The 25,844-nt window shown below is 36.9% G+C and overlaps 1 protein-coding gene across 9 annotated transcripts in view; it reads left to right on the top strand.

Annotated features, from left to right (window-relative positions):
• RALGPS2 (Ral GEF with PH domain and SH3 binding motif 2) overlaps positions 1 to 25,844 on the top strand; it is a 186,791-nt gene that overhangs the window by 68,924 nt on the left and 92,023 nt on the right. For 7 of the 9 annotated variants that reach the window (XM_001155326.8, XM_009439001.5, XM_001155266.8 and 4 more), the window contains exons 5-7: positions 4,375 to 4,458; positions 7,647 to 7,736; positions 17,939 to 18,031. In XM_001155326.8, coding sequence (XP_001155326.1) covers positions 4,375 to 4,458; positions 7,647 to 7,736; positions 17,939 to 18,031 — 267 coding nt within the window. Of the gene's footprint in view, positions 1 to 4,374; positions 4,459 to 5,312; positions 5,454 to 7,646; positions 7,737 to 17,938; positions 18,032 to 25,844 lie in introns of those variants that run through there. The other 2 variants (XM_054656219.2, XM_054656223.2) reach the window with 2 other exon arrangements.

Raw genomic sequence — 25,844 nt, 5'->3', positions numbered from 1 at the left:
TAGAATTGCTTTTTATCATTTCATTATTTCTTTCAGAAATTTCAAGCTTGAAAGATATGATCTAATTTTAGATTTAAAAAGGCAGTTTTTATCTCCACAGCATTCACTCCTTATCTACTGTGTAGAAATAATTGTCATCTCTCCCCTCAGTATTCCCTATCTCAGTTGCTCAAAGCAGAAACCTGGAATCTTAGTACTTCTGCAGACTTCGTTTTTAGCTTACATCACATGAGTCCAATTCTTGATGAAGTCCTGTCTGCCTCCAGAGTATCTTGAGTCTATCGTATCCATATCCACTGACAGTGCCCTGGTTGAGGGAACATTACTTTTTTCTTGAAGGACTATAGTATCATCTTAACTATTTCCTCAATCTTCCCATGACTCAATCTATTCCTTTTTTTTTTTTTTTTTGGTTTCTAATTTAATTTAAGATTTTATTGAAGTTTTGCATGTATCATGTTTAAGAAGTCAAATATTTGCATAAGAGAACAAAATATAGCAAAATCCTAACTCAGTTATTCGCATCTTTCCAACCTCAATCCTGGAGCTCCACTCTCACCCAGATCTCTTAGCTGTTTCTTCTTCTTCTTTTTTTTTTTAATTAATTAATTTATTTATTATTATACTTTAAGTTTTAGGGTACATGTGCACATTGTGCAGGTTAGTTACATATGTATACATGTGCCATGCTGGTGTGCTGCACCCACTAACTTGTCATCTAGCATTAGGTATATCTCCCAATGCTATCCCTCCCCCCTCCCCCCCACCCCACAACAGTCCCCAGAGTGTGATGTTCCCCTTCCTGTGTCCATGTGATCTCATTGTTCAATTCCCACCTATGAGTGAGAATATGCGGTGTTTGGTTTTTTGTTCTTGTGATAGTTTACTGAGAATGATGATTTCCAGTTTCATCCATGTCCCTACAAAGGACATGAACTCATCATTTTTTATGGCTGCATAGTATTCCATGGTGTATATGTGCCACATTTTCTTAATCCAGTCTATCATTGTTGGACATTTGGGTTGGTTCCAAGTCTTTGCTATTGTGAATAATGCTGCAATAAACATACGTGTGCATGTGTGTTTATAGCAGCATGATTTATAGTCCTTTGGGTATATACCCAGTAATGGGATGGCTGGGTCAAATGGTATTTCTAGTTCTAGATCCCTGAGGAATCGCCACACTGACTTCCACAATGGTTGAACTAGTTTACAGTCCCACCAACAGTGTAAAAGTGTTCCTATTTGTCCACATCCTCTCCAGCACCTGTTGTTTCCTGACTTTTTAATGATTGCCATTCTAACTGGTGTGAGATGGTATCTCATTGTGATTTTGATTTGCATTTCTCTGATGGCCAGTGATGGTGAGCATTTTTTCATGTGTTTTTTGGCTGCATAAATGTCTTCTTTTGAGAAGTGTCTGTTCATGTCCTTCACCCACTTTTTGATGGGGTTGTTTGTTTTTTTCTTGTAAATTTGTTTGAGTTCATTGTAGATTCTGGATATTAGCCCTTTGTCAGATGAGTAGGTTGCGAAAATTTTCTCCCATTTTGTAGGTTGCCTGTTCACTCTGATGGTAGTTTCTTTTGCTGTGCAGAAGCTCTTTAGTTTAATTAGATCCCATTTGTCAATTTTGTCTTTTGTTGCCATTGTTTTTGGTGTTTTAGACATGAAGTCCTTGCCCATGCCTATGTCCTGAATGGTAATGCCTAGGTTTTCTTCTAGGGTTTTTATGGTTTTAGGTCTAACGTTTAAGTCTTTAATCCATCTTGAATTGATTTTTGTATAAGGTGTAAGGAAGGGATCCAGTTTCAGCTTTCTACATATGGCTAGCCAGTTTTCCCAGCACCATTTATTAAATAGGGAATCCTTTCCCCATTGCTTGTTTTTCTCAGGTTTGTCAAAGATCAGATAGTTGGCTAGCTGTTTCTGCTTTGAGGAATTTATGTCTGTTTTTCACATAATATATCTAAATCCTTACTTTTCCTTGATTTTTCTATTTTAAGTATGATATGTTAACTCTTTACTATAGAAGATGATTTCACTGTCTTATATTCTCTCCCCCCCATTTATATAATTCATTTCTCCTTCTTTTGCACATACAGTTATATCACAATTTTGACTAAGTAACTATATTTTTTACAATCGAACTGTACTTAAGTTTTGTTTTCTTTGAGCTAAAATGTACTTTAGTTTTCTTTGTATCCATCACTAAATTTCTGCCAGAAGTGAATGTACTGAATGTCTCTTCTTAATATTTCCAAACACATAAGGAATTTTTTTTTCACTTTCAGAAACAGATGTCTGTTGGAATTTCTGTCCTCTTGCTCCTTTCTTGACTCTTGTTCTTAAAGGTCTGCTCATAGCTTTGCCCCAGGATCTCCCATTGCTGTTAATCAGAGGATTCCCAATATATATATATATATTTTCTATATTGGCTTTTCAGTTTCCTGGGTCTCATATCTTCCTTTTTCTTTGTTTGCTAGTTTGTTTTGATAGAGCACATACTCTACTAGTTCTCAGAGAGTAGGTACATAGAAGACAAATTCTCTGAGATGTTCGTGTCTGAAAATATCTGTAGTCTGCTTTCAAACTTCATTGTTATTTGTGTTGGATATAGAATTCTAGAAAATTGAATTCTTCAAAATTGAAGGCATTGCTTCAGTTGTCTTTTAACTTCCAGTGCTGCTATTAAGATATCTGATACCTTCTGATGCCTGTTTTCCATATGTGCTGTTTTTTGTTGTTGTTTTGTTTTTGAATCTCTGATCAGTTTTCTCTGTTCCCTCTTAAAATTACTGTTATTCAGATGTTGACTCTTATGGTCTTCAAATTAGCATAACAACATTTTACTCCTATCATTAACTTTTTGTTTAAAAGATTTAGTCACCTTTATTTCACAACTCTTCTACTGACTTTCAAATTTCTCTTATATTTTTTATTTCTAAAAGCTCTATTTTGTTCTCTGAATATTTCTTTTTATATATCCTCCTGTTTTTGCTTAATGGATACAATGTCTTTTTCTCGTGTATGAAAAAATAATAATTATATGGTTTTGGCTTCTTTTTTTCTCAGTTTTCTTCGCTCCCTGCCCTAACTCGTTCTCTGCCCTAACTCTATTTCCTCAGTTCTTTTTCTTTTTTTGTTGTGGTTCTCTCTCTCCCTGGCTATTGTTGTATTACAGAAGTTTGTTAACCTGTTTCGGACCTTGGACCCGTCCGGCAGGCTGAAGCCTATGGAATGCTAACCCTTCTTTAAAAGGAAATCAGTTCTATTAAAATATACTTACAAAATATTTTGTAAAGCTGTTACACAGCAATACATGTGCTTCTTTGCCCTTAATGTATTAAAATCTAGAGGTCAGTCTTAAATACTACCGTATCTGGGTGTGATAATTCATGCCTGTAATCCCAGCACTTTGAGAGGCTGAGGTAGTAGGATTGCTTCAGCAAAGGACTTCAAGTCCAGTCTGGCCAACATAGCGAGACCCTGTCTCTACAAAAAATACAAACAAAATTAGCCGAATGTGGTGGTACACACCTGTAGCCCCAGCTACTTGGAAGGCTGAGGTGGAAGAATTGCCTGAGACAGGGAGATAAAGCTGCAGCGAACTGTGACCCTACCAGTATACTCCAGCCTGGGCAACAGAGGAAGACCCTGTTTCAAAAAAATAAAATAACTACCATAAGTTTGAAGCAGTGATGAGTGTAAATGATATTTTTAAGGTATCTGCATCAACTGTAATGTGATATGAAAATATCAGTGATTTTGATTGGTAACTACATCACATGTGTTGCCAATGCCACTGTAATCTGTAGCCTACATTTATAACTAAAAGGACTGTCTTATTTCAGTTAGAGGTTAGTGTAAAATGAAAATTAATTTTTTAATATACAAGTTTGTGGGCATTTTGTATTCTGTCGACAGGCACTTTTTGGGCATCATGATCCCTTTTATTAAAGGTTTCTTCAAGTGTTTGGGGTAATTGACTGTTAGCTCAAAGAGTGAGATACTAGAAAGCTGATTGGGAGCTCTGGGTGACTGAATAGTCTTCACTGTATGTTGTGGGATGCTCATCTTTATCTGTGGATCTTTTCCTCTTGGGATTCAAATCTTTTCAGAAAAGAATCCACCAGTATTCTGCCTGTGGAATGTAAATTTGCCTATGTTTTCATAGTCATTGTGCTCTCTTATGTCCTGCTAATCAAATTTGCTTTTGTGATCCAACCGAATGGATATAATATTATGTATGTTCCCATTAAATAAAGTGATTCTAGAAAAGAACACAAACTGTCTCTAATGTTTTGAAAGCCTTAATCTGGCAGAAAAAAACTAGGCTATTACTTATATTTAATTTTCACCTTAATTTTCCAGGAGCTTTCAAGTTGTGGATGGAATAAAAAAGAAAAATATAGTTCTGCACCAAATGCAGTTGCCTTCACAAGAAGATTCAATCATGTGAGTTTATAAATTTTGATACTGTGTCTGAAATTCAGTTCCTCAATATATACTTTTTCCTTAAGAAATAATTTAACTTTTTACATCAGTTCTGGAATATTTTCAGCCAGTATCTCTCAAGTATTGTCTCTGTGCATGATCTCTTTTTTTCTCTGTAACTCCTATTGAAAATTTATTGGAACTTGACATTCTTTCCTGCTTGTCTCTTAACCTTACATATTTTCTCTCTGTTTTTGTCCTCCATTCTGAGTGATTTCCTCAGATCTACATTTCAGTTCACTGATTCTCTTCAGATGTGTTTTATCTGTTTCAAATCTCTATGCTTTTACACCAGTCATGCTCTTTTCTTATTTTTATTTTATTTTTAAGATTTATTAATTTTCAACATAGTTTCTGTGTTATTATTGGAACTTCTTGGGGTACTACTACTCTATTTCTGCTCATTCTTAAAGTGGTTTTTTCAAAGATATATAGTGAATTTTATATCTTTGGCTTGAAAGCTCATGTCTGTTTAAGCTTTATTCATGAGAATTTTGCTGCTGCCTCAATTGAGGGAATACATTATTCTAAGAGGCTTTTTGTTTGCTTTTGCTCATACGTAGGGTTGTCGCAGACCTGGGACTGTTTTTTATGTTTATTGTTTTGCTTGGGGCATCTTTGTACTTCTCTGTAGTAAAAATTTAAATACCAAATCCAGTTAAAGGCAGCCTGTAGTTAACAAATTCTTCTTTTAAAATTAAATTAATTTTTTCTTTTTTTAGAGACAGGGTCTGTGTCACCCAAGCTGGAGTACAGTGCTGCAGTCATAGCTCACTGCAACCAGTCCTCCTGACTCAGCCTCTCAGGTAGCCAGGACTACAGGCATGCACCACCACGCCAGACTAATTTAAAAAGAATGTTTTGTGGAGATGAGGTCTCATTATGTTGCCCAAGCTGGTCTCGAACTCCTGGCCTCAAGCGATCCTCCTGCCTCAGCCTCCCAAGGCACTGTGATTGTAAGCATGAGTCACTCTTCTCAGTCTACAAATTCTTATCAAAGAGTTTTTCTTTTTTCTCCTTGACCACCCAGAGCTTACATTATTATAGATGCACTTGTATGTTGTCTCCCTTTTTCAAGGGAGTTGAAAAATAAGTGAATTGTTTTAGTCTGCCTTTTCACTGAGATTGTAGACCTTTGAGTAGCATTAGATAGAAATGGAGGAGTGGAGAGGTGTGAGGCCTTGTATTATGTCTTTGAAGGAGCATTAAGTCCCAAGCCCCTATGTCACCGAGATAGGAAATCTTCCAAGGGCAGTTACAGTACCCACTCTTGTAACCACTGCTTTGCTTTTATTTCCTTATTTGTTTTTGATCTCTAGAGGAAATCCTTTATTTTTCTTCCAATTCAGAAATACATTAAAAAAAAAACAGTTTGTTATATGTAACCCAGCAATTCTAGGGGTTGATAGCAAAAATATTTTTTCTTGTGAGTCCAGTAATTTTATGAAACCATGTCTTGGTGTTGGTTATTCTGGGTCAGCGTTCTTAAATGTAGTTGGCTTTAATGGACTGTCATTTGGGGAGCGCGTACACTTACCCTTCCAGTATGGGGGTCTCGGGGTGGCTGGATTTATTACATAGTAGCTTAGGGCTCTCCAAGAGAATGTTCCAGCAATCGAGGCAGGGGCTGCATGGTCTTTTATGACTTCGTCCTGGAAGTCAGTGTCACTTTCACTAACATTCATCAAAGCAGTCACAAGCCTGCCCAGATTCAGTAAGAAGTGATATACGTCCTAACTTTTGACAGAGAGTGACAAAGAATGTATGCTTAAAATCACCACAGCATTTGTCTAAGCCAGGTGCAGTGGCAAGTGCCTGTAGTTCCAGCTGCTGGGCGGCTGAGACAGGAGGATCACTTGAGCCCAAGAGTTCAAGACCAGCTTGGGCAACATACTAAGACCTTGTCTTAAAAAAAAAAAAAGTCACGTTGGCCAGGTGTAGTGGCTCATGCCTGTAATCCCAGCACTTTGGGAGGCAGAGGCTGGTGGATCACCTGAGCTCGGGAGTTTGAGACCAGCTTGGGCAACGTGGTGAAACCCTGTCTCAATTTAAAAAAATACAGAAATTAGCTGGGCATGGCAGCTTACACCTGTGGTCTCAGCTACTTAGGAGGCTGAGTCAGGAGAATCACTTGAGCCTGGGAGGCAGAGGTTGCAGTTAGCCGAGATCACCCCACTACACTCCAGCCTGGGCAACAGAACAAGACTCTGTCTCCAAAACAAAACAAATCACCATAATATTTGTATTAAAATTTGCCTGATGTTAAATTTAATTAAGTTGGTGAACATGCACTTTAGATTTGAATTCGTAGTTGATATTTGCTAAGGTTATTGTTAAGATTTCCATAGCATAACTTGATTTTTTTTTTTTTTTTTAGGAGTAAACCTTGTTAGAACTGGGGAGGATTATTACTATTAGTAGCCCAAGTATAGTAACAAGTATTAAGGTGACTTTGTAAAATATGTATACTTTATATTTACATATATATTTGTAAAATATATGTAAAATACATACATAATGACATTTCTTTACAGATGAAAATTGCAAGTAAAATCTGAAATATTTCTCATTAAAAATGTGAAGAAATATGAGGCAGTGGCATTATTTGTTGCACAATAATTTTGAACTATATTCTGTATTTAGATTTGTATAAGTGAACCAACTTACAGTGCTTTGACTTTTTTTCATAGTACATGAATTACAGTGTATTACATGGACATATTGTATCATATAATAAGCAAACTATTCAGAGTAGAGCATTTTCATATTATATATCTAATCTGCCTTCTAATAAATTAGTTTTAATTATTTTTTAAATCAAGATGGTTTTATTTGAAAGCATTACAAAATTTTTGAAATGCAGTTTTAATCTTAGAATGTTAACTTAGATATATATTTTTTTCTTTTGATATTTTGTTTTATTTACACCAAGAAAACCCTACTTGGGAATCTTCACTTATGATTCTACTCAATCTAAATAAACAGTCATGTAGAATTACACAGCCACAGAAAAACCTGCTATAAGTAGCATCTTTTACAATGTTTAATTTTAGAGCTTACCTAATTCTGCCAAAATTTTTAAAAATACAGCAAAAAAAACTTACAAATTAAAAATCATAGTGATATTTATTTAAAATTTTTATTTACAGGTAAGCTTTTGGGTTGTTAGAGAGATTCTTCATGCTCAAACATTAAAAATTAGAGCAGAAGTTTTGAGCCACTATATTAAAACTGCTAAGGTAAGAAAAACTTGTGTTTTTATTTTTGAGTTCAACCATTCATAAATGTTTGTAAGTGAATAAATATTCGTGATGCTTTATTCACTGTTTATTGATACTGGAAAAATAAGGCTCATTGATATAAGTCAATTTTTAAAATTGGATGCCTACTTTCTCTGCCTTTTCCTTTATTCTTCCTGTTTTCCTACCTTTTCTTTTATATTCTTCCTCCCACTGTCTGAGTAGCTGAATTATGTGATCTGTTTTACTGAATAAGTAGACAAAGGTTGGATTATGGTAAAGTATGATATTTATAAAATATTGGACTATTCTGCAGGTGATGAAGAAAGCCATAAAGAATTAAGCAGGAGAATACTACTTCACTTCTGAAGTGAACCATGTGAAGAATAAGACTTTATTTTTAAGAGAATGGTATATGTGATATTACCACATTGTTAACTGAACAGTTATTGTGTGACATAGATAATAAATACAGCAAGAGAAATGGAGCATGGATTTCAAAGGTAGTTGGAAATTAGAAGGGTGAGACAGGATGTTCTACAAAGGATACCAAGATTTTATTAAAACTTGTAACAACTCTGAATTTGGTTGGAGGGGCAGAAAGGGGGAGTGAGCCCTTCCCTCTCCATCATGAAGGGTCAAGGCCGGCAGCCATGTAACAAAAGACAAGTTAATGAGAGAAAAGCATAGCAGATTTATTACATGTGCATAGGAGTCATACAAAGTATAAACTCAAAGCAGGGCCAAATGGTTGATGCTTAAATATCTTCTTCACTGGGGAGAGGGGAGTTTTGGGGGAGGGGGTACATAAGAGTAAGTGATTTTCAGGTAAAATGAATGAGCCCAGAGAACGAAGTCCTGAGACCAAGTTTCTCTGAGCTCTAGGGGAGGTGGCATTACAGGTTATGGGAGAGCGAAGGGAGAAAAACATGTTAAGCAAAGACAGATACCTCAAGGAAATATCTCAGATAATCTCAGAGCTACCCTCAGAAAGAATAGTTGGGGTAGCCTATGGTTGAGTTAATCTTTCCTAGATCTGGACAAGGGAGAGGATGCTCAGAGGAAGCCTAGCTGTTCATTTCACCATTGTAGATTTTCTTTACAGATGTGAATCTCCTCCACAAAAGGCAGCTTTTCAGGGCTATATCTGTCCGTAGGCCCTCTGAATAGCTATCTCAAAATATGTCAAAGAAGTATATTTTAGGGTAATATATTTTTGGTTTCCTTTAATGTTAAGTTCACTAAGAAGTATGGTAATTGTAGCCACGTTCATTCATTACTCTTGTAATAAATACGTAACTTTCCTCACATGTGAACGAAAGAAGGCAGAATAAAATGAGGATATCATGTTTACAGTTATTAAAAGTCATAACTGTTTCCTATTTTCCTTAAGAACATGGGAGCAATTGTATTCTAACATTCTATGGCACTAGGTGGCAGAGCTAGCCTTCTGCAAATTTGATATTTTGCAAAAGTGTCAAAATATTTTTAGAAATTCTTTGTGATGATATGTTAGGTAAATACTTTTTTTTTTTTTTTTTTTGGAGGTGGTGTTGCGCTCTGTGGCCCAGGCTGGAGTGCAGTGGTGCGATCTCGGCTCACTGCAAACTCTGCCTCCCGAGTTCAAGTGATTCTCACATCTCAGCTTCCCAAGTATCTGGGACTACAGGTGCATGCCACCACACCCGGCTAATTTTTGTATTTTTAGTAGAGATGGGGTTTCACCATGTTGGGCCAGGCTGGTCTTGAACACCTGACCTCAAGTGATCTCCCACCTCTGCCTCCCAAAGTGCTGGGGTTATAGGCGTGAGCTACTGCACCTGGCCAATGCTGGTTTTTAACTAATAAAAATTAATGATTCTTCATGGATTCTGCATTATTATTTTCTGATATTTTTGTTAGTTTTTAAATTTACTTGTATGTTCCACTCAAAACCACCAAATTTTGCTCAAACCTACCACTGTCTTCATCAAACAATCATTTAACTTCAGTTCAGACTTTGAATTATTTTTGACAGCACTTGCCTTCATCCCAAGCTCTAAACTCATAATTGTTTTTTTCTCATTGTCCCTTAAACCCTTCTATTCTGACTCTCTGCCTTCTATACTGTTTGTTATAAAACTGGCAGGTCTCTTACTTGAGTATTGTTATCAGTCAGCATTCTCCAGAGAGATAGAACCGTAGCATTCTGTATAAACATGTATAAAGAGATCTAAATATAAAATGTATAAATAGATTTTAGGAATTGGCTTATACAATTGAAGGGGCTGGCAAGTATGAAATCTGTAGGGTAGGCCAACAGGCTGGAAACTCAGGAGTTTAGGCACTAGTCTTGAAGCAGAATTTCTTTTCCAGGAAACCCCAGTTTTCAATGTTAAAGCCTTTCAGCTGATCAAATGAGGCCCACACACATTATCAAGTGGAATCTCTTGATTTGTAGATGTTAACCGCATCTACAAAATATCTTCATGACAACACCTAGATTAGGGTTCGATTAAATAACTGATACTAATAGTCTAGCCAAGTTGACACATCAAACTTACCATCACATAGATACAAAAGAATATAAGAATATTTAAAGTATCAAAAGAATGATAATGTGGATACCCATGCACCCACTGACCACTGGGAATTTTCATATGCCTCTTCATATGCCACCTCCTTCCCTTCTACTGCAATGGGAACTACTGCCTTGAATTTTTTCTTTTACAGTGTGTATGTTTCTGAATCATATATTGCTGCAAATATATGCTTTTGGATTTTGTTTAAATTGAATTATTCCATATTTACTTTTGTACTTTCATAACTCAGCAGTGTTACTTAATGGTTTTGGGAGTAGCTCTGTTGTAGAGTATCCTATTTGTATATATCACAAATTATTCAATGTACTTTGGATTATTTCCAAATTCTTGGCTATTATGAGCCCTGCTGCCATAAGCATTCTTGTATGAGTCTCTTGGTGCTTATGTGACGGTTGAAGCCCTAGAAATACAGAGTTCGTACTAGCAGTGAAATTACTGAGTCTCTCTCTCTCTCTCTTTTTTTAGACAGGATCTTGTTGTTCTGTCACCCAGGCTGAAGGCCAGTGGTGTGATCCCAACTCACTGCATCCTTGACCTTCTGGGCCCAGGCAATCTTCCTACCTCAGCCTCCCGAATAGTTAGGATTACAGGCATATGCCACCACCCGTGGCTAATTTCTGTTTTTTTGTTTTGTTTTGTTTTGTTTTGTAAAGACAAGTTCTCATTATGTTGCCCAGGCTGGTCTTGAACTCCTGTGCTCAAGTGATCCTCCCATGTTGGCCTCCCAAAGTGCTGGGATTACAAGTGTGAGCTACTGTACCTGGCCCCTCATCTCTTTAGCTTTGTTATAGATAACCTCCAAACTGGTTTATATTTATATATGCTCACTAGCAATGTATGAAGATGCCTGTTGCTCCACATCCATGTCACCATCTGATATTGTCAAAATTTTTCATTGTTGCCAATTCTGGTGGATGTGAAATTTATCTCATTTTAGTTTTAATTGCTTTTCATTGAATCTGATAGGAGTGAACATCTTTTCTATGTTGGCCATTTAGGTTTTCTCTCTTGAAAGGTCTGTTTAAGATCTTTCAGCAGTTTTCTGTTTTGGTATTGGTCTTTTATTGTGTGTGTTTTGGTTTTTTTGTTTGTTTGTTTTTATTTATTTATTTTTTTGATGGATTCTCACTCTGTTGCCCAGGCTGTAGTGCAGTGGTGCAATCTTGGTTCACTGCACCCTCCACCTCCTGGGTTCATGTGATTCTCCTGCCTCAGCCTCCCAAGTAGCTGGGATTACAGGCTCACACCACCATGCCCAGTTAATTTTTGTATTTTTTTTTAGTAGGACAGGGTTTTGCCATGTTGGTCAGGCTGGTCTTGAACTCCTGACCTCAGGTGATCCTCCCATCTCGGCCTCCCAAAGTGCTGGGATTACAGGTGTGAGCCACCGCGCCTGGCAGTCTTCTATTGATTTTTGTAGGAGTTCTTTATATAACTCTAGATGCTAGTTCTCATAAGCTTTGCATGTATCTTGCTATTTGTAGCTTGTCTTACCACTTTTTTCGTATTTTCTGATTTACATGTTCTTAATTTTAGTAGTCAGATTTACTGATCCTTAATTTCTGTCTTGGTCTGTTCTGGCTGCTATAACAAAAATACCATTAACTAGGTGGCTTGTAAAAACAAACATTTATAAACAATGAACATTCTAGAGAACTGTGAGGATTAAGTCCAATATCAAGGTGTCAGCAGATTCAATGTCTGGTAAGGGCCCATTTCTCATAAGGCCCTTCATGTTGCAACAAAGTTCCTTCAAGCATTTTCCCAAACAACATTTCCTCCATACTGCCCTGCCAACACACCCCACTGCTACAATATAGATGAAGGCTGTTCTGGGAATTTATGTAAGTGGGATCCTACAGAAAGCTGTTGCTTGTGGTTGACTACTCTTGCTCACCATGTTGTTGAGATTCATCCACATTGCATGTTATTGATAATTCTTTTATTGCTAAGTAGATTTCCAGTGTATGGATATTCCACAATTTCTTTATCATTTGCTTATTAATGCACATATTGTTTTTACTTTGGCTTTTATGAATAAAAGTGTTATGAACATTTTTGTGGAGTATGCATTGAGTTTTCTTGGATTATACCTAGGAATGGTGGACTTTCTGGGTTATAGATTAGGAATATGTTTTAACTTTATTAGAAACTGCCAAATATTGTTATTTTCCAACATAACCCGGTTGGTTTTACCACTTTAAATTGCAGTCAGCAATAAGTCTTCCAGTTACTCCACACATCTTGCCAGTACTTGGTGTTTAATGTTTTTTTTTAATCTGGCCTTTCTTTTGGGTGTGTAATAGTATCTTACTGTGGTTTTAATTTGTACTTTTCTGATGATAGTGATGGTTGAGTATCTTTTCATATGTATGTGGACCATTTGGATATTTTGTTTTGTGATACTATCCTTTCAAATCTTTTACCCATATTTTTAATAGGATTGTTTGTCTTATCAAGTTGTAGGGATTTTTTTAATGTATTCTGAATACAAACCCTTTTCAAAAATAAGTATTTTTTCCTAGTCTATGCCTTGCGTTTTTATTTTAATGCTGTCTTTTGGTTAGTGAGCAGAACTGTTCAATTTTGATGAAGTCCCATTTGTTATTTTTATCTTTGTGGTTACTGTGTTTTGTGTCTTGTTTAATAAATCTTTTCCTAATCCAGGGTCATAAAGACATTTTCCTTTGATCATTCCTAGAAGTATTATAGTTTGAAGTGATTTTTTTTTTTTTGGAGATGGAGTTTTGCTCATGTCACCCAGGCTGGTGCGCAATGGCGCAATCTCAGCTCATTGCAACCTCCGCCTCCTAGGTTCAAGCGATTCTCCTGCCTCAGCCTCCCAAGTAGCTGAGATTACAGGCATGCACCACCACGCCCAGCTAATTTTTGTATTTTTAGTAGAGATGGGTTTTCACCATGTTGGCCAGGCTGGTCTCGAACTCCTGACTCAGGTGATCCACCCACCTCGGCGTCCCAAAGTCCTGGGATTACAGGTGTGAGCCACCGCACCCAGCCAAATTAATTTTTGTGTCTGGTGGAAGGTGTAGGAGTTAAGGTTCATTTTTTTTCCTCATAATAATATCTAGGCCAGGCACAATGGCTCACACCTGTAATCCTAGCACTTTGGGAGGCTGAGGCGGGCAGATCACTTGAGGTCAGGGGTTTGAGACCAGCCTGGCCAAACTCTACTAAAAAATACAAAAATAACTAGGTGTGTTGGCGCACTCCTGTAATCCCAGCTACTCAGAAGGCTGAGGCAGGAGAATCACTTGAACCTGGAAGGCAGAGTTTGTGGTGAGCTAAGATCGCGCCACTGCACTCCAGCCTGGGCGACAGAGACTCTGTCTCAATTTAAAAAAAAAAAAAAAAAAAAAAAAGAATATCTAATTGTGCTAACTCCATTCTTTTCTCTGTTTAACTGCTTTGACATTTTGGTTGAAAATCACTTGATCAAATATGTGTAGGTATATTTCTGTTCCTTTGATTTATTTGTCTGTTCTTATTCCAATATCTCTTTGTCTTAATTACTGTAGCTTTGTAGTAAGCCTTGCAAACTGATAGTGTTCTAATTTTTTTTTCTTCTTCAAGATTGTCTTGGCTATGCTATCTCCATTTTATATCTGTGGAAATTTTAGAAGTAGCTTGTCAATTTCTACAACATGGCCTGCTTCCATTTTTGATTGAGGTTTTATTGAATTTATAGATCTCTTTGGGAAGAATTGATAACAACATTAAGACTTTCAGTCCACAAACATGGTTTATTTCTGTTTAAGTTTTCTTTAATTTCTCTCAGCAGTGCTTTATTTTCAGTGAAGCCCTGTTGCATATCATTATTTCTAATAGACAGCCAATGTTCTGATATTATTGTAAATGTTTTTCCGGCTCATTTTCTAATTGTTTGGTGCTACATATGCAGTCGTGTTACCTGAAAATAAAGGCAGATTTGACTTCTTCCTTTCTGACTTTTCTACCTTTAAACATTATATTTAAAAGAATGGTAGAGACTGGAGTAAATACTCTCTTCTCCCAGGGTGGTTAAGCCCAATCCTCTGTGAGGGAACAAGAATGAGAAGCTGATTTTTCTGGCTGGGCATGGTGGCTCACGCCTGTAATCCTAGCACTCTGGAAGGCCAACGCGGGCAGATCACCTGAGGTCAGGAGTTTGAGACCAGCTGGTCAACATAGTGAAACCCTGTCTCTACTAAAAATACAAAAATTAGCCATGCATGGTGGGGCTCTCCTGTAGTCCCAGCTACTCGGGAGGCTGAAGCAGGAGAATCACTTGAACCTGGGAGGCGGAGGTTGCAGCGAGCCGAGATCATGCCAGTGCACTCCAGCCTGGGCAACAGAGCGAGACCACGTCTCAAAAAAGAAAAAAGAGAGAGAAGCTGATTTTTCTGATCCAATTAGGAATTGAGGTGGATAGGGTTGAGTTTTAGCTTTAGTTAGTTTCAGATAACCTCTGGTCACAAATGACTCAGGGCAAAATCTGTACTTTGTATGGTACAGGCCCCTTGCTGTAGTAGGGACCCTGGGATCTAAGTCCCAGAGATCTCTCTCTGCTTTCTAACCCAGCTGTCAGCCTCCAGCACTGACACACAGTAAAGTAAGTTCCATTAGGAGTGAATCAGTGGACACAGAGCCAACTCTAGGTTTGAGACTCCTACAGATTCTAGTCTATTATACCAGCCCACAGATTTTACTTAGGAAAATCTGCCTGTCGGAGCCTTCATCTTTGCCTAGCCTTGTAGAGATTCAGCGTATGCCCTCAGGGGGGAAAAACTGTTTAAAGGCTGTTGGTTTTTTTTACTTTGGAATTTAGTTATTTGTGTTCTTTGTGTCCAAAACTCTCCAGTGTCTTTAATAAAATGGTTTTCTAAGTTTTATCTATTTTGTTTTCTTGCCATTATGGCTTTAACAATGGTTTCTCATGTTGTTCTACATCTTAGGCAGAAGCTACTAGTTCAGCATGAGGTTTTTGTTGTTTTTCTTTTTCTTTTTTTTTTTTTTTTTTTGAGACAGGATCTTGCTGGGTTGCCCAGGCTAGAGTGCAGTGGCTCAAGCACGGCTCATCACAACCTATGCCTCCTGGGCTCAAGCAGTCCTCCCATCTCAGCCTCCCCAGTAGCTGGAACTACAGGCACATGCCACCACGCACCTGGTTAATTTCTGTGTTTTTTTTTATAGAGACAAGGTTTTGCCATGTTGCCCAGGCTGGTCATGAACTCCTGGGCTCAAGCAGTTCACCTGCCTCAGCCTCCGGAAGTGCTGGGATTACAAGTGTGAGTCACCATGGCTGGCCTCTGTTTATTCTTACTATGAAGTAGTTATTTGGGCTGCAAACCTCCATAAGACCCCTCCCCTCTTCCCTTAGCACTAAGGTTCACAGCAGGCATTGTTGTCTGGCAGTCTCTTGATGGTGGGTAAGGATTACTTCTATCCTGCCCTTACGCTCAGGCAATGAGTCCTTCAGTGTCTCTGCTTTATGCAATGAGAGTCTCTTATTGGAACCCCCACCATAGATTAGGCCCTGGGCAATGTGTCCCATGAAGCTTGGAAAGCTAACCAGATTTTCAAATGTCCTCCAAGGGATTGCCAGCTTTGGTGTTCAGCTTACATCTCTGGATTCTCCTTAGTTTTAGGGCCCTAAGTATTCCTTACTTTATTGCTAGCTTTACAGTGAATTTTCATAAGATGTGTTTCATATCTTACCCAATATTTTTAATTATTTTCACTGGAAGAGTAGGTCAAGGTGTCTAATTTACCAGACTTCTGGTATGTAGTCCTTACTAAATTTTGAATCCATTCCCCCTCTTCAACTCCACTGACACTAATGTATCAGATCCTTCTCATCATCTCTCACTGTAGTCTCTGAACTGATTCCCTTCCTGTATGCCACCTTCTGCTCCCTGATCTTTCCAAAATGTAGTACACATCCATAATATCTTACCCAAAGCATTTGGGGCCAGATATATTTAGGAATACACTTTTTCCCCCAGATTTTAGAAAGGTGGTATAGTTCATATACCATCTGTGGTATGCTCATCACAATCACCTCCACCTCCTGCTTATGTAATACCTTGAAATCAAACACACAATATTTTTGGAGCAAAACATGTAATTATTCACCTTAAGTGAGATCAATGAAGTCTGTCATTAGCCTCACATCAGGTTAGATTTTCCCACCTAGTGAACCTGAGACCACACTACCAAATAAACAAAACTTTGACTTTTCAGGTTTGAGATCTCAGAATTGCAGATAAAGGGTTGTGAACCGATGCCTGGCATTCAGTTATATCATTCTCAAATTTAAAAATTCTCCGAATCTTCCACTGGAGTTCTTACTGCTTATGAGAGCAAATCTAGCCTTTAAAGAGGCTTCACATGTAAAAATGGCCCTGTTTTCATCTTCTGGTACTCTGATACTTCTCATATTCAGCTTCCAGACACCTTCATGCCTTTGTGCTTTTTGTAAATTGTATTCCCTCTTTCTCATAGCCCCTCACTCTCAAGTGTCATTTCTGGAAATCTGAATCTCTCAGACAAAGTTAGGGGCTGATTATTCTGTAGAACCCTATATATACTTTTATTTATATAACCCTATATATACTTTTATTCTAGAAATATGCAAATTGGATTCGTATTTGTTTTCATGTCTCACTAGACTGAAGCTTCTTGATAGGTCTTTTTCATTTTTGTATATGCAGTCTGATATGGTGCCTAGTATAATAAATGCTTAAAATACATTCATTGAATGGTTTTCCAGTTAGATTATATAACCTTGGATGAAGGTTTATATTATGTTTTGTGTTACTAATTTATTTTGTTTTTATTTGTTTTCTTCGGGCTTTCAATTAAATGCTCTATCCACAGCATTTTCTAGACCTGGGGCTTACCTGGCTGTAGGATTAGGACAGTTGTAAAATGACTGATTTTTAGACAGGACTTGTAGGATATAAGCATCAGGCAGTATTTAAAAATCTGGGAAATTAGCAATAAATGTTATGCAGATCTCATGGGAAAGTGCTGGAAACTAGTGTTAGGTAGGAGTTTTATGCATACAGACTGTAAAATCAATGTCTCAGCACGAATGAGGAAAAAAGGATCTGGGGATTTGGGTAGGAGGAAGCAGAAAATTGAGAGGGACTGTACTGTGAAAGGCAGGTTTCTCCCTTGCCCTGGAATAATGGGAGTACTGAATGGGAAACCAAATCAGAATCCTGGATGTTGACCCTTTATTGAAACTTGAAACATAAAGCAGAGGCTTAGTAATAGTTCAGTATAAGGGAGACTGTTTACTAGAAACCAGCTTTCATGATCATACCATGTAAACTTGATAATGAGACATAACCTTGGTTTTCTTAATATATTACTCAACTAGAGGTAGATTTATTCCCAGAGTTTGGGGACAATGCCAGGGTAGAACATGTAAGTTCTGTTGTGCACCAAAACAACTTAGTGTAAACACAGTGGGTACTCTAAAGACAGTTCTCAGTAATGAAGGTAATATATGCTGGAACACTACCAGTTGCCAAGATTGTACTTGTTAGTCTAAATTTTCTTGTATTCATGTTGTTCTTTTTCATCCCTCTCCCCCATTTTTTTTCAAATCTTCAGAAACTGTATGAGCTGAATAACCTTCATGCACTTATGGCAGTGGTTTCTGGCCTACAGAGTGCCCCAATTTTCAGGTTGACTAAAACATGGGCGGTGAGTAATATTCTTTAGTTAATGAAAGGTTAGACTTCCTGTGGAAAGGAAAGATATATTCATTTCCTTTGTAATTCTTATTAAAGTTAATATAATGATAATCAATAAGGATTTTTAAATTGCTTTGTACTCTATTCTTTGATACCTACATTTTTTCTCCTTAAGCAGTGCACTGGGTATAAGGTAATTTTTGGGTACAGCTTGGTGCTTAGTTTTTGCTCCTTAGAGAATCATTTTTGTTGAAACACTTTCAGTATCTTTGACAATATAATGTTTAATATTCAACTGATGGAAGGTATGAATACAAAAAAATTGCATTTAATCGTAAAGATTATGCTTTTGGAAAGTTTGAGGCATATCTGAATCATAGGTTTCAAAAAAATTTTACTGATTTCAATTTCCATTATTTTTTAGTGAGTAAATCTTAAGTTTTTTCCTTAGGAATAATGGAAAACTTGATGATTAACATGGAATTATTTGCTGTTGCTGTACATGCTGATATTATGTTAATCATATTTGGTTCTATTACTTATATGAGATCAGAGTATGAATTTTGACCTCTGCAAATTTGTGTGTTTTCATATTTGAGTAACATGATATTGTACTCAATCTTTTCAGGTATTTTTCATTTATAGTTTATATAAGTAAAATTTTATATTCAATTAAATTTATTTATATTCAATACTATTCTTTAATGTTAAAGAGCAACTATTTTGTTTAGAATCGATTACATTTTGTACAGAGGATCAATGTGTTTTTAAGGTTCTAGGCTAAAATCATGACTGACTTTTTAAAACTTTTTTTATTACTAAAATATAACTTTTTAATTAACAAAGTGCTGCTTTTGCTTTTTATAGTATCTGAAGAGACAGATGTTTTCCATGAAAACCAGTGTAGATTTCTATATTGGAAAAACATTAGTATGGAAAAGCTTGTGATCCTTTTTATGTTTCTCTTTTCTATTTTATAGAAACACCTTGGTGTGAAGGGTTTTCTTTAAAAATTCTTTTTAATAATTATGGCCTTATTGTCTTTTCTTAAAATTTGAATTACATGGAGGAATGGAAATGATTATAAATATACAGTTATGAATTATATCTTTAAAGTTTTAGGGAAAAGAATTATACGCTGTGAAAAAAAAAATTCTATTTTTATTTTTTGCACCCAGGCTGGAGTGTAGCACGATCATAGCTTACTGCAGCCCCCAACTCCTGGGCTCAGAGGATCCTCCAGCCTCAGCCTCCCAAGTAACTGGACTACAGGCACATGCCACCATGCCCAACTAATTTTTTAAAAAGTTTTTATAGTGATGGGGTCTCACTGTGTTGTCCAGGCTGTTTTCGAACGCCTGATCTCAAGTGATCCTCCCGCCTTAGCCTCTCAAAGTGCTGGGATTACAGGCATGAGCCATTACGCCCAGTCCTATACTTTTATTTATGATTTGGTTTAGTAATGAGGTAGATTTTGCTGAAGTTAATTTTTATTTTCCTTGAAGATATTTTCATTGCCTCCCTTATGTATTTTTGTGGAAAATAATAATTTTTATTTGGTAACAGCTTCATTATTTATCTGAATAAAACTTTTGATGGTTTGTATTTTAAAATATTTCATACTGTGCTATGCACTCTATAATTGCTTGACATTTAATAGTGAATGATCTAGACAAAGTTCCATTTTCATACAGCTAACATTCTGCTGGGGAAGAATCAATTACAAATAAATAAATGACATAAATAGCAATAAATGCTCTGAAGAAAAGTAGAAAGGAAGGCAGGACAGTACTGTGTTATGTAACATGGTAAGAGAATTGTTGATAAATGACAGTTCAGTAGAGACCTGGAGGAATTGAGGGAACCATTTATTTGGATATCTGGGAGAAGAGAATTCCAAGTAGAGGTAATAACAAGTAAAAAGGCCCAGATACATTCAAATGGCAGAGTGGTCAGTGTTGACAGTAGAATAAGCTAGGAAGGTACCCGGTGGTAGGAGATGATTTCAAAGAGGTGGCATGAATCAGATAATGGAGGTGCTGTTTACTCATATTCAGAGAGGTATAGAGAAGGACCATTGTGGGCTGGGGTTCTATTTTACACATACTGTGTTTGAGTTGGCTAGTAAACATCCATGTGAAATGTAAGGTCAGACTTAGATGTACAAGTTTAAGGGAGTGGTTGGGGCTAGAGAGAGATTGTTATAATCATCAATGTAAACTATTTGAAGCTAGATGGGATTACCTAAGGAGGGAGCATAGATGAAAAGCCCTGGGAACCTCCAGGATTCCCAAGTAGAGATTGGAAAAATGAGGAGAAATCAACAAAGGAAATTACGGGTAGGACACATTTTTCACAGTCAGGTAAAGAAAATGTTTCAGTAAAAATTGATCACCTTTGTCAAATGCTACTAATAATTTGAATAAGGTGCAAAGTTTGAGATGACCTGACAATTGGAAAGGATTGGTGACCTCGGGAAGAGTGATTTCAGTAGAGAAGTGGGGTGAAAAACTGACTGGAGTTGAGAGAATGGTGATGAAGAAGTGGGACAGCAAGTATAGAGAATGCTTTTGAGGAATTTTACTGTAAAGGGCTGCAGTGTGGTTTGCAGAGAAATATGGTACCTGGAAGGGAATGTGAGACCAAAGATTTGTTGTATTTTGTTTTGTTTTTGGAAATGGCATCAATGGCAATATGTTTTATGTTGGTGGCAATAATCTAGTAGAACTAAAAAAATGACAAGAGAATGAGGGATTATACCAGTGATATGCTTGATGAGATGAAAGAGAATTAGATTTAGTACTCTAGTGTATCAGTAAGAGTTTATCCATTTTACGCCGGGTGCAGTGGTGGCTCATGCCTGTAACTCCAGCACTTTGGGAGGCCAAGTCGGGCGGATCACAAGGTCAGGAGATCCAGACCATCCTGGCTAAAACGGTGAAACCCCGTCTCTACTAAAAATACAAAAAAATTAGTCAGACGTGGTGATGGGCGCCTGTAGTCCCAGCTACTCTGGAGGCTGAGGCAGGAGAATGGCGTGAACCCAGGAGGCGGAGCTTGCAGTGAGCCGAGATCGCGCTACTGCACTCCAGCCTGTGTGACAGAGCAAGACTCTGTCTCAAAAAAAAAAAAAGAAAAAAGAAAAAAAAAGAAAAGATAGTTTATCCATTTTAGCAGCAGGGAAGGGAACACATTTAGTTACAGATGCAGGTAAGTTGGTAGATTTCGTGGTGGGATTCTTAGAAGTTCTGATTGTTTTGTTTCCTCAGACATAAAAAAGCAAGGTCTTTAGTTAAGGTGGTATGGGAGAGGTGTTGGAGATTTGAAGAAAGAAGAGAGGATGTAAAAGTCATCTGGAGAGTGTGAGAGTGCGTTAACTAAGAAAACGTAATAGGTTTGATAGACCTTATGTAGGATCCATCTGCTTAAGACTTTTTTTAAATCATGAATTTAAAGTAAAACCAGTCAGCAGAGTTATGTATTCTCCAGCCAGGTTCAGATATTCAGCATAAGCTTTCAATAGTGCCAAGAGTTGTATTTAACCAGAGATGGGATTTTTCGAGGCTTTTGTACCAGAAGGGTTAAGGGTAGCACAAGAGGTGAAAGACGGAAAATATGAGAGTTGTTTTATTGACAGATGAGGAAACTAAGCCAAGTAAAAGGAGGGAGATGATGAACAGTGAAAAGGTAGGCTGGTCAGTGGTTTGGAAGCCACAGTGGAGTCAAATAATCACTGGATTCAGAATGAGAAAGGGAGTGCAAGCTGAGGGTGGTAGAAGATAAGATCATTGGAGCAGAAGTCCAGAAACTAAGAAACCAGAGTATTGGGAGTATTCTCTCCATGAAATGGCAATCACCAAGATTTATGATAATAATTTTGGTTCATGGATTTTTTTGCTCCAACTACAAAAATCTTCAAGATATAGGGGAAAAATGACTTGTAGATCTATAAATGACAGTAACATAAGTGTTGTAATCTAGGGTTCTCTTGTTTAATATGGTAGCCATTAGCTACATGTGGCTATTAAATTTAAATCATTAAAATAAAATAAAATAAAAAATTTAGCTCCTTGATCATACTAGCCACATTGCAAGTGCTCAGTAGTCACATGTGGCTAGTGGCTATCATATTGGACAGCACAGGCATAGATTTTCACCATCACATAAAATTCTGTTGGACAGCACTTATCCTAGTGCCTTCAATTTAATAGAAGCTGGAGGATTTTAGGGAGCAGGGTGAGAGATAATGAGCTGGAAGAAATTGTGAAGAGTAAGGAGCAAAGATTACACCTAACCTACCTCCAGGCATATGTTACAAGGTTTATAAGAAAAGAAAGGGAATGCTTAGAGAAAATGTTAAGGATAGGGATTTTGCAGAGGATGGACCATAAATTCAGGAGGATACAGTTGGAAAGGTTTGGGATGGTTTTGTTTTGTTTTGTTTTAACCGATAAAGGGAATGTACCAAAAAGACAACAACATTCTATGTAGGGAAAATATTAAGAGCATCAAGGAAAAGGATGCACAATTTCACTGTTGTATTCAACATATAATTGCTATTGTATATGTTTTAATGTTCATAACAACATTATTCACATAGTCAAAAGGTAGAAACAACCCAAACATCTAACAGTGGATGAATGAATAGACAAAATGTAGTTTATACATACAGTGGAATATTCATCTCCCTTTAAAAGCAATGAAATCTTGATACATGCTGCACCATGAATAAACCTTCAGACATTATGCTAAGTGAAATAAGCCAGATACAAAAGAAGAAATACTGTATAATTCCTATAATTCCACTTATATAAGGTACCTAGAGTAATCAGATTCATACAGACAGAATCTAGATTGATGGTTGCCAGGGATGGGGAGAAATGGGATTTGGGAGTTATTATTTAATGGATATGGAGCTTCATTTTGAGAAGATGAAAAACTTTTGGATATGGATGTTGGTGATATCCTTGAAATGTCCCCCTGAAAATGGTTAATTGTATGTTACATATATATTTTACCACAGTTTTTAAAAAATAGGTTTACTTAAAAGTGGTTGAATATATGAGCAATACAAAATTGGTTATATTTGAAACAACAAGTATTATTTAAAAGGACATCGTTTACAACATCAACAAAAGAAACAAAATATCAAACAATAAGTGGAATAAAATGTGTAAGACCTATATGCAGAAAGTTACAAAACTTTACAGGAAGTCATTAACAAAGAACTAAATAGAGGGAGCAATAGCCCATGTTCATGGATAGAACTATTAGAGTTCTAACAGGTTTTTGAAACTGTAAAATAAACTGAATGTTACTAAATAAATGAATTTAGTAACATTCCAAGTACAAAATCATCATACAAAAATCAGTTGCATTTCTATACATTAATAACGAACTATCTGAAAAATTAAGTTTAACCAAGGAGGTGAAAAATCTATACACAGAAAACTATAAAACATTAATGAAAGAAATTGAATAAGATACAAATGAATGGAAGGATATCCTGTGTTTGTGCATTGGAAGAATTCATATTGTTAAAATATCCATACAGCCCAAAGCAATCTACAGATTCAGTGCAGTCACTATCAAAATTTCAATGACATTTATCACAGAAATAGAAAAAACAATTCTAAAATTCACATGGAATCACAAAAATCTCAGAATAGCCAAAGCAATCTTGAGCAACAACAAAGCTAGAGACATCATACTCTCTGATTTTAAAATACACTGTGAAGCTATAGTAATCAAAATATTGTGGTTAGCATAAAATAGACATGTAGACCAATGGACCAAAATAAAGAGCCCAGAAATAAATACACACATTTACAGTCAATTGATCCTCAACAAAGATAACAAGAACACACAATGGGGAAATGGTAGTTTCTTCAATAAATTGTGTCGGAAAAACTGGATGTCCGCATGCAAAAGAATGAAACTGGACCCTTATCTCATACCATCTGCAAAAATGAACTCAAAATATACTTAGTACTTAAACATGAGACCTGAAACTGTAAAACTACTAGAAGAAAACACACGGGAAAAGCTTCTTGACAGTGGATCTGGACAATAATTTTTTGGCTGTGACCCCAAAAGTACAGGCAGCGAAAGCAAAAATATACAAAATGGGATTGCATCAAACTAAAAAGCTTTTGTACAGCAAAGGAGACAGTCTGTGGAATGGGAGAAGATATTTGCAAATAATACATCTGATAAGGGGTTAATATCCAAAATACAGTCATGCATGGCTTAACAATGAGGATACTTTCGGAGAAATGTGTTGTTCGGTGATTTTGTTGTTCAGACATCATAGAGTGTAATCACACAAACCTAGATGGCATAGCCTACAATACACCTAGGCTATATGGTACAGCCTATTGCTTCTAGACTACAAACCTATACACCATGTTACTGTACTGAGTAGGCAGTTATAACACGGTGGTATTTGTATATTTAAACATGGAAACAGCACAGTAAAAAATACAGTATTATAATCTTATGGGACCACTGTTGTATATGCAGTTTGTTCTTGACTGACATGTCGTTTTGCAGCACATGACTGTATAAGGAACTCAGACAATGTGATAACAAGAAAACAACCCAATTAAAAAATGGGCAAAGGATCTGAATAGATATTTCTCAAAAGAAAACATAAACAAGTCCCACAGGTATATCAAAAGGTGCTCAACATCGCTAATCATCAGGGCAGTGCAAATCAAAACCACATAATATATCATCTCACACCTGTTAGAATAGCTGTTATCAAAAAGCCAAAAGATAACTAACAAGTATTGGTAAAGATGTGGAGAAGAGGGAACTGTTGTACAGTGTTGGTGGGAATGTAAATTGGTACAGTCATGGAAAACAGTATGGAGATTCCCCCAAAAATAATAATAGAACAATTACGTGATCCAGCAATCCCATTTCTGAGTATGTGTCCAGAGAAATTGAAATTGATATGTCAAAGAGATACCTGCACTCCTATGTTCGTTGCAGCATTATTCACAATAGCCAGGATATGGAACCAACCTAAATGTCCATCAGCAGATGAATGGATAAAGAAAATGTGGTTTATATACACAATGGAATACTATTCAGCCTTACATTTACAACAGCATGGATGAATTTGGAGATCATTATCCTCAGTGAAATAAGCTAGATACAGAAAGACAAATGCTACTGCACAATTTCACTTATCTGTGAAATCTTACCAGGCTGAACTCATAGAAGCAAAAAGTAGAAGGATGGTTGCTGAGGGGCAGGGGAAATGTTGGGTCAGTAGGTACAAAGTTTCAGTTACGTAGAACAGGGGTCCCCAAACCCCGGGCTGCTGACCAGTGCTGGTCCATGGCCTGTTAGGAACCAGGCCACAGCAGGAGGTGGGCAGCAGGCAAGTGAGCATTACGGCATGAGGTCCATCTCCTGTCAGATCAGTGGCAGCATTAGATTGTCATAGGTACATGAACCCTATTGTGAACTCCGCATGTGAAGGATCTAGGTTGTGTGCTCCTTATGAGAATCTAATGCCTGATGATCTGAGGTGGAACAGTTTCATCCCAAAACCTTTCCCCATTCATGTTCATGGAAAAATTGTCGCTGGTGCCAAAAAGGTTAGGCACCACTAATGGAGAGAGAATAAGTTCTGGAGATCTAATGTACAGCATGAGGACTATAATTGACTATAGTTAATAAGACTATGTTGTATACTTGAACTTTTCTGAGAGAGTGGATCTTTTTAAATTTTATTTATTATTTATTTATTTTTATTTTTTTTGAGATGGAGTCTCGCTCTATCACCCAGGCTGTAGCGCAGTGGCGCAATC

Source organism: Pan troglodytes, chromosome 1, assembly GCF_028858775.2.
Source record: "Pan troglodytes isolate AG18354 chromosome 1, NHGRI_mPanTro3-v2.0_pri, whole genome shotgun sequence".
Taxonomy (NCBI): domain Eukaryota; kingdom Metazoa; phylum Chordata; class Mammalia; order Primates; family Hominidae; genus Pan; species Pan troglodytes.
The sequence above is the reverse complement of the archived record's forward strand: the minus strand, read 5'-3'. Positions and strand labels throughout refer to the sequence as shown.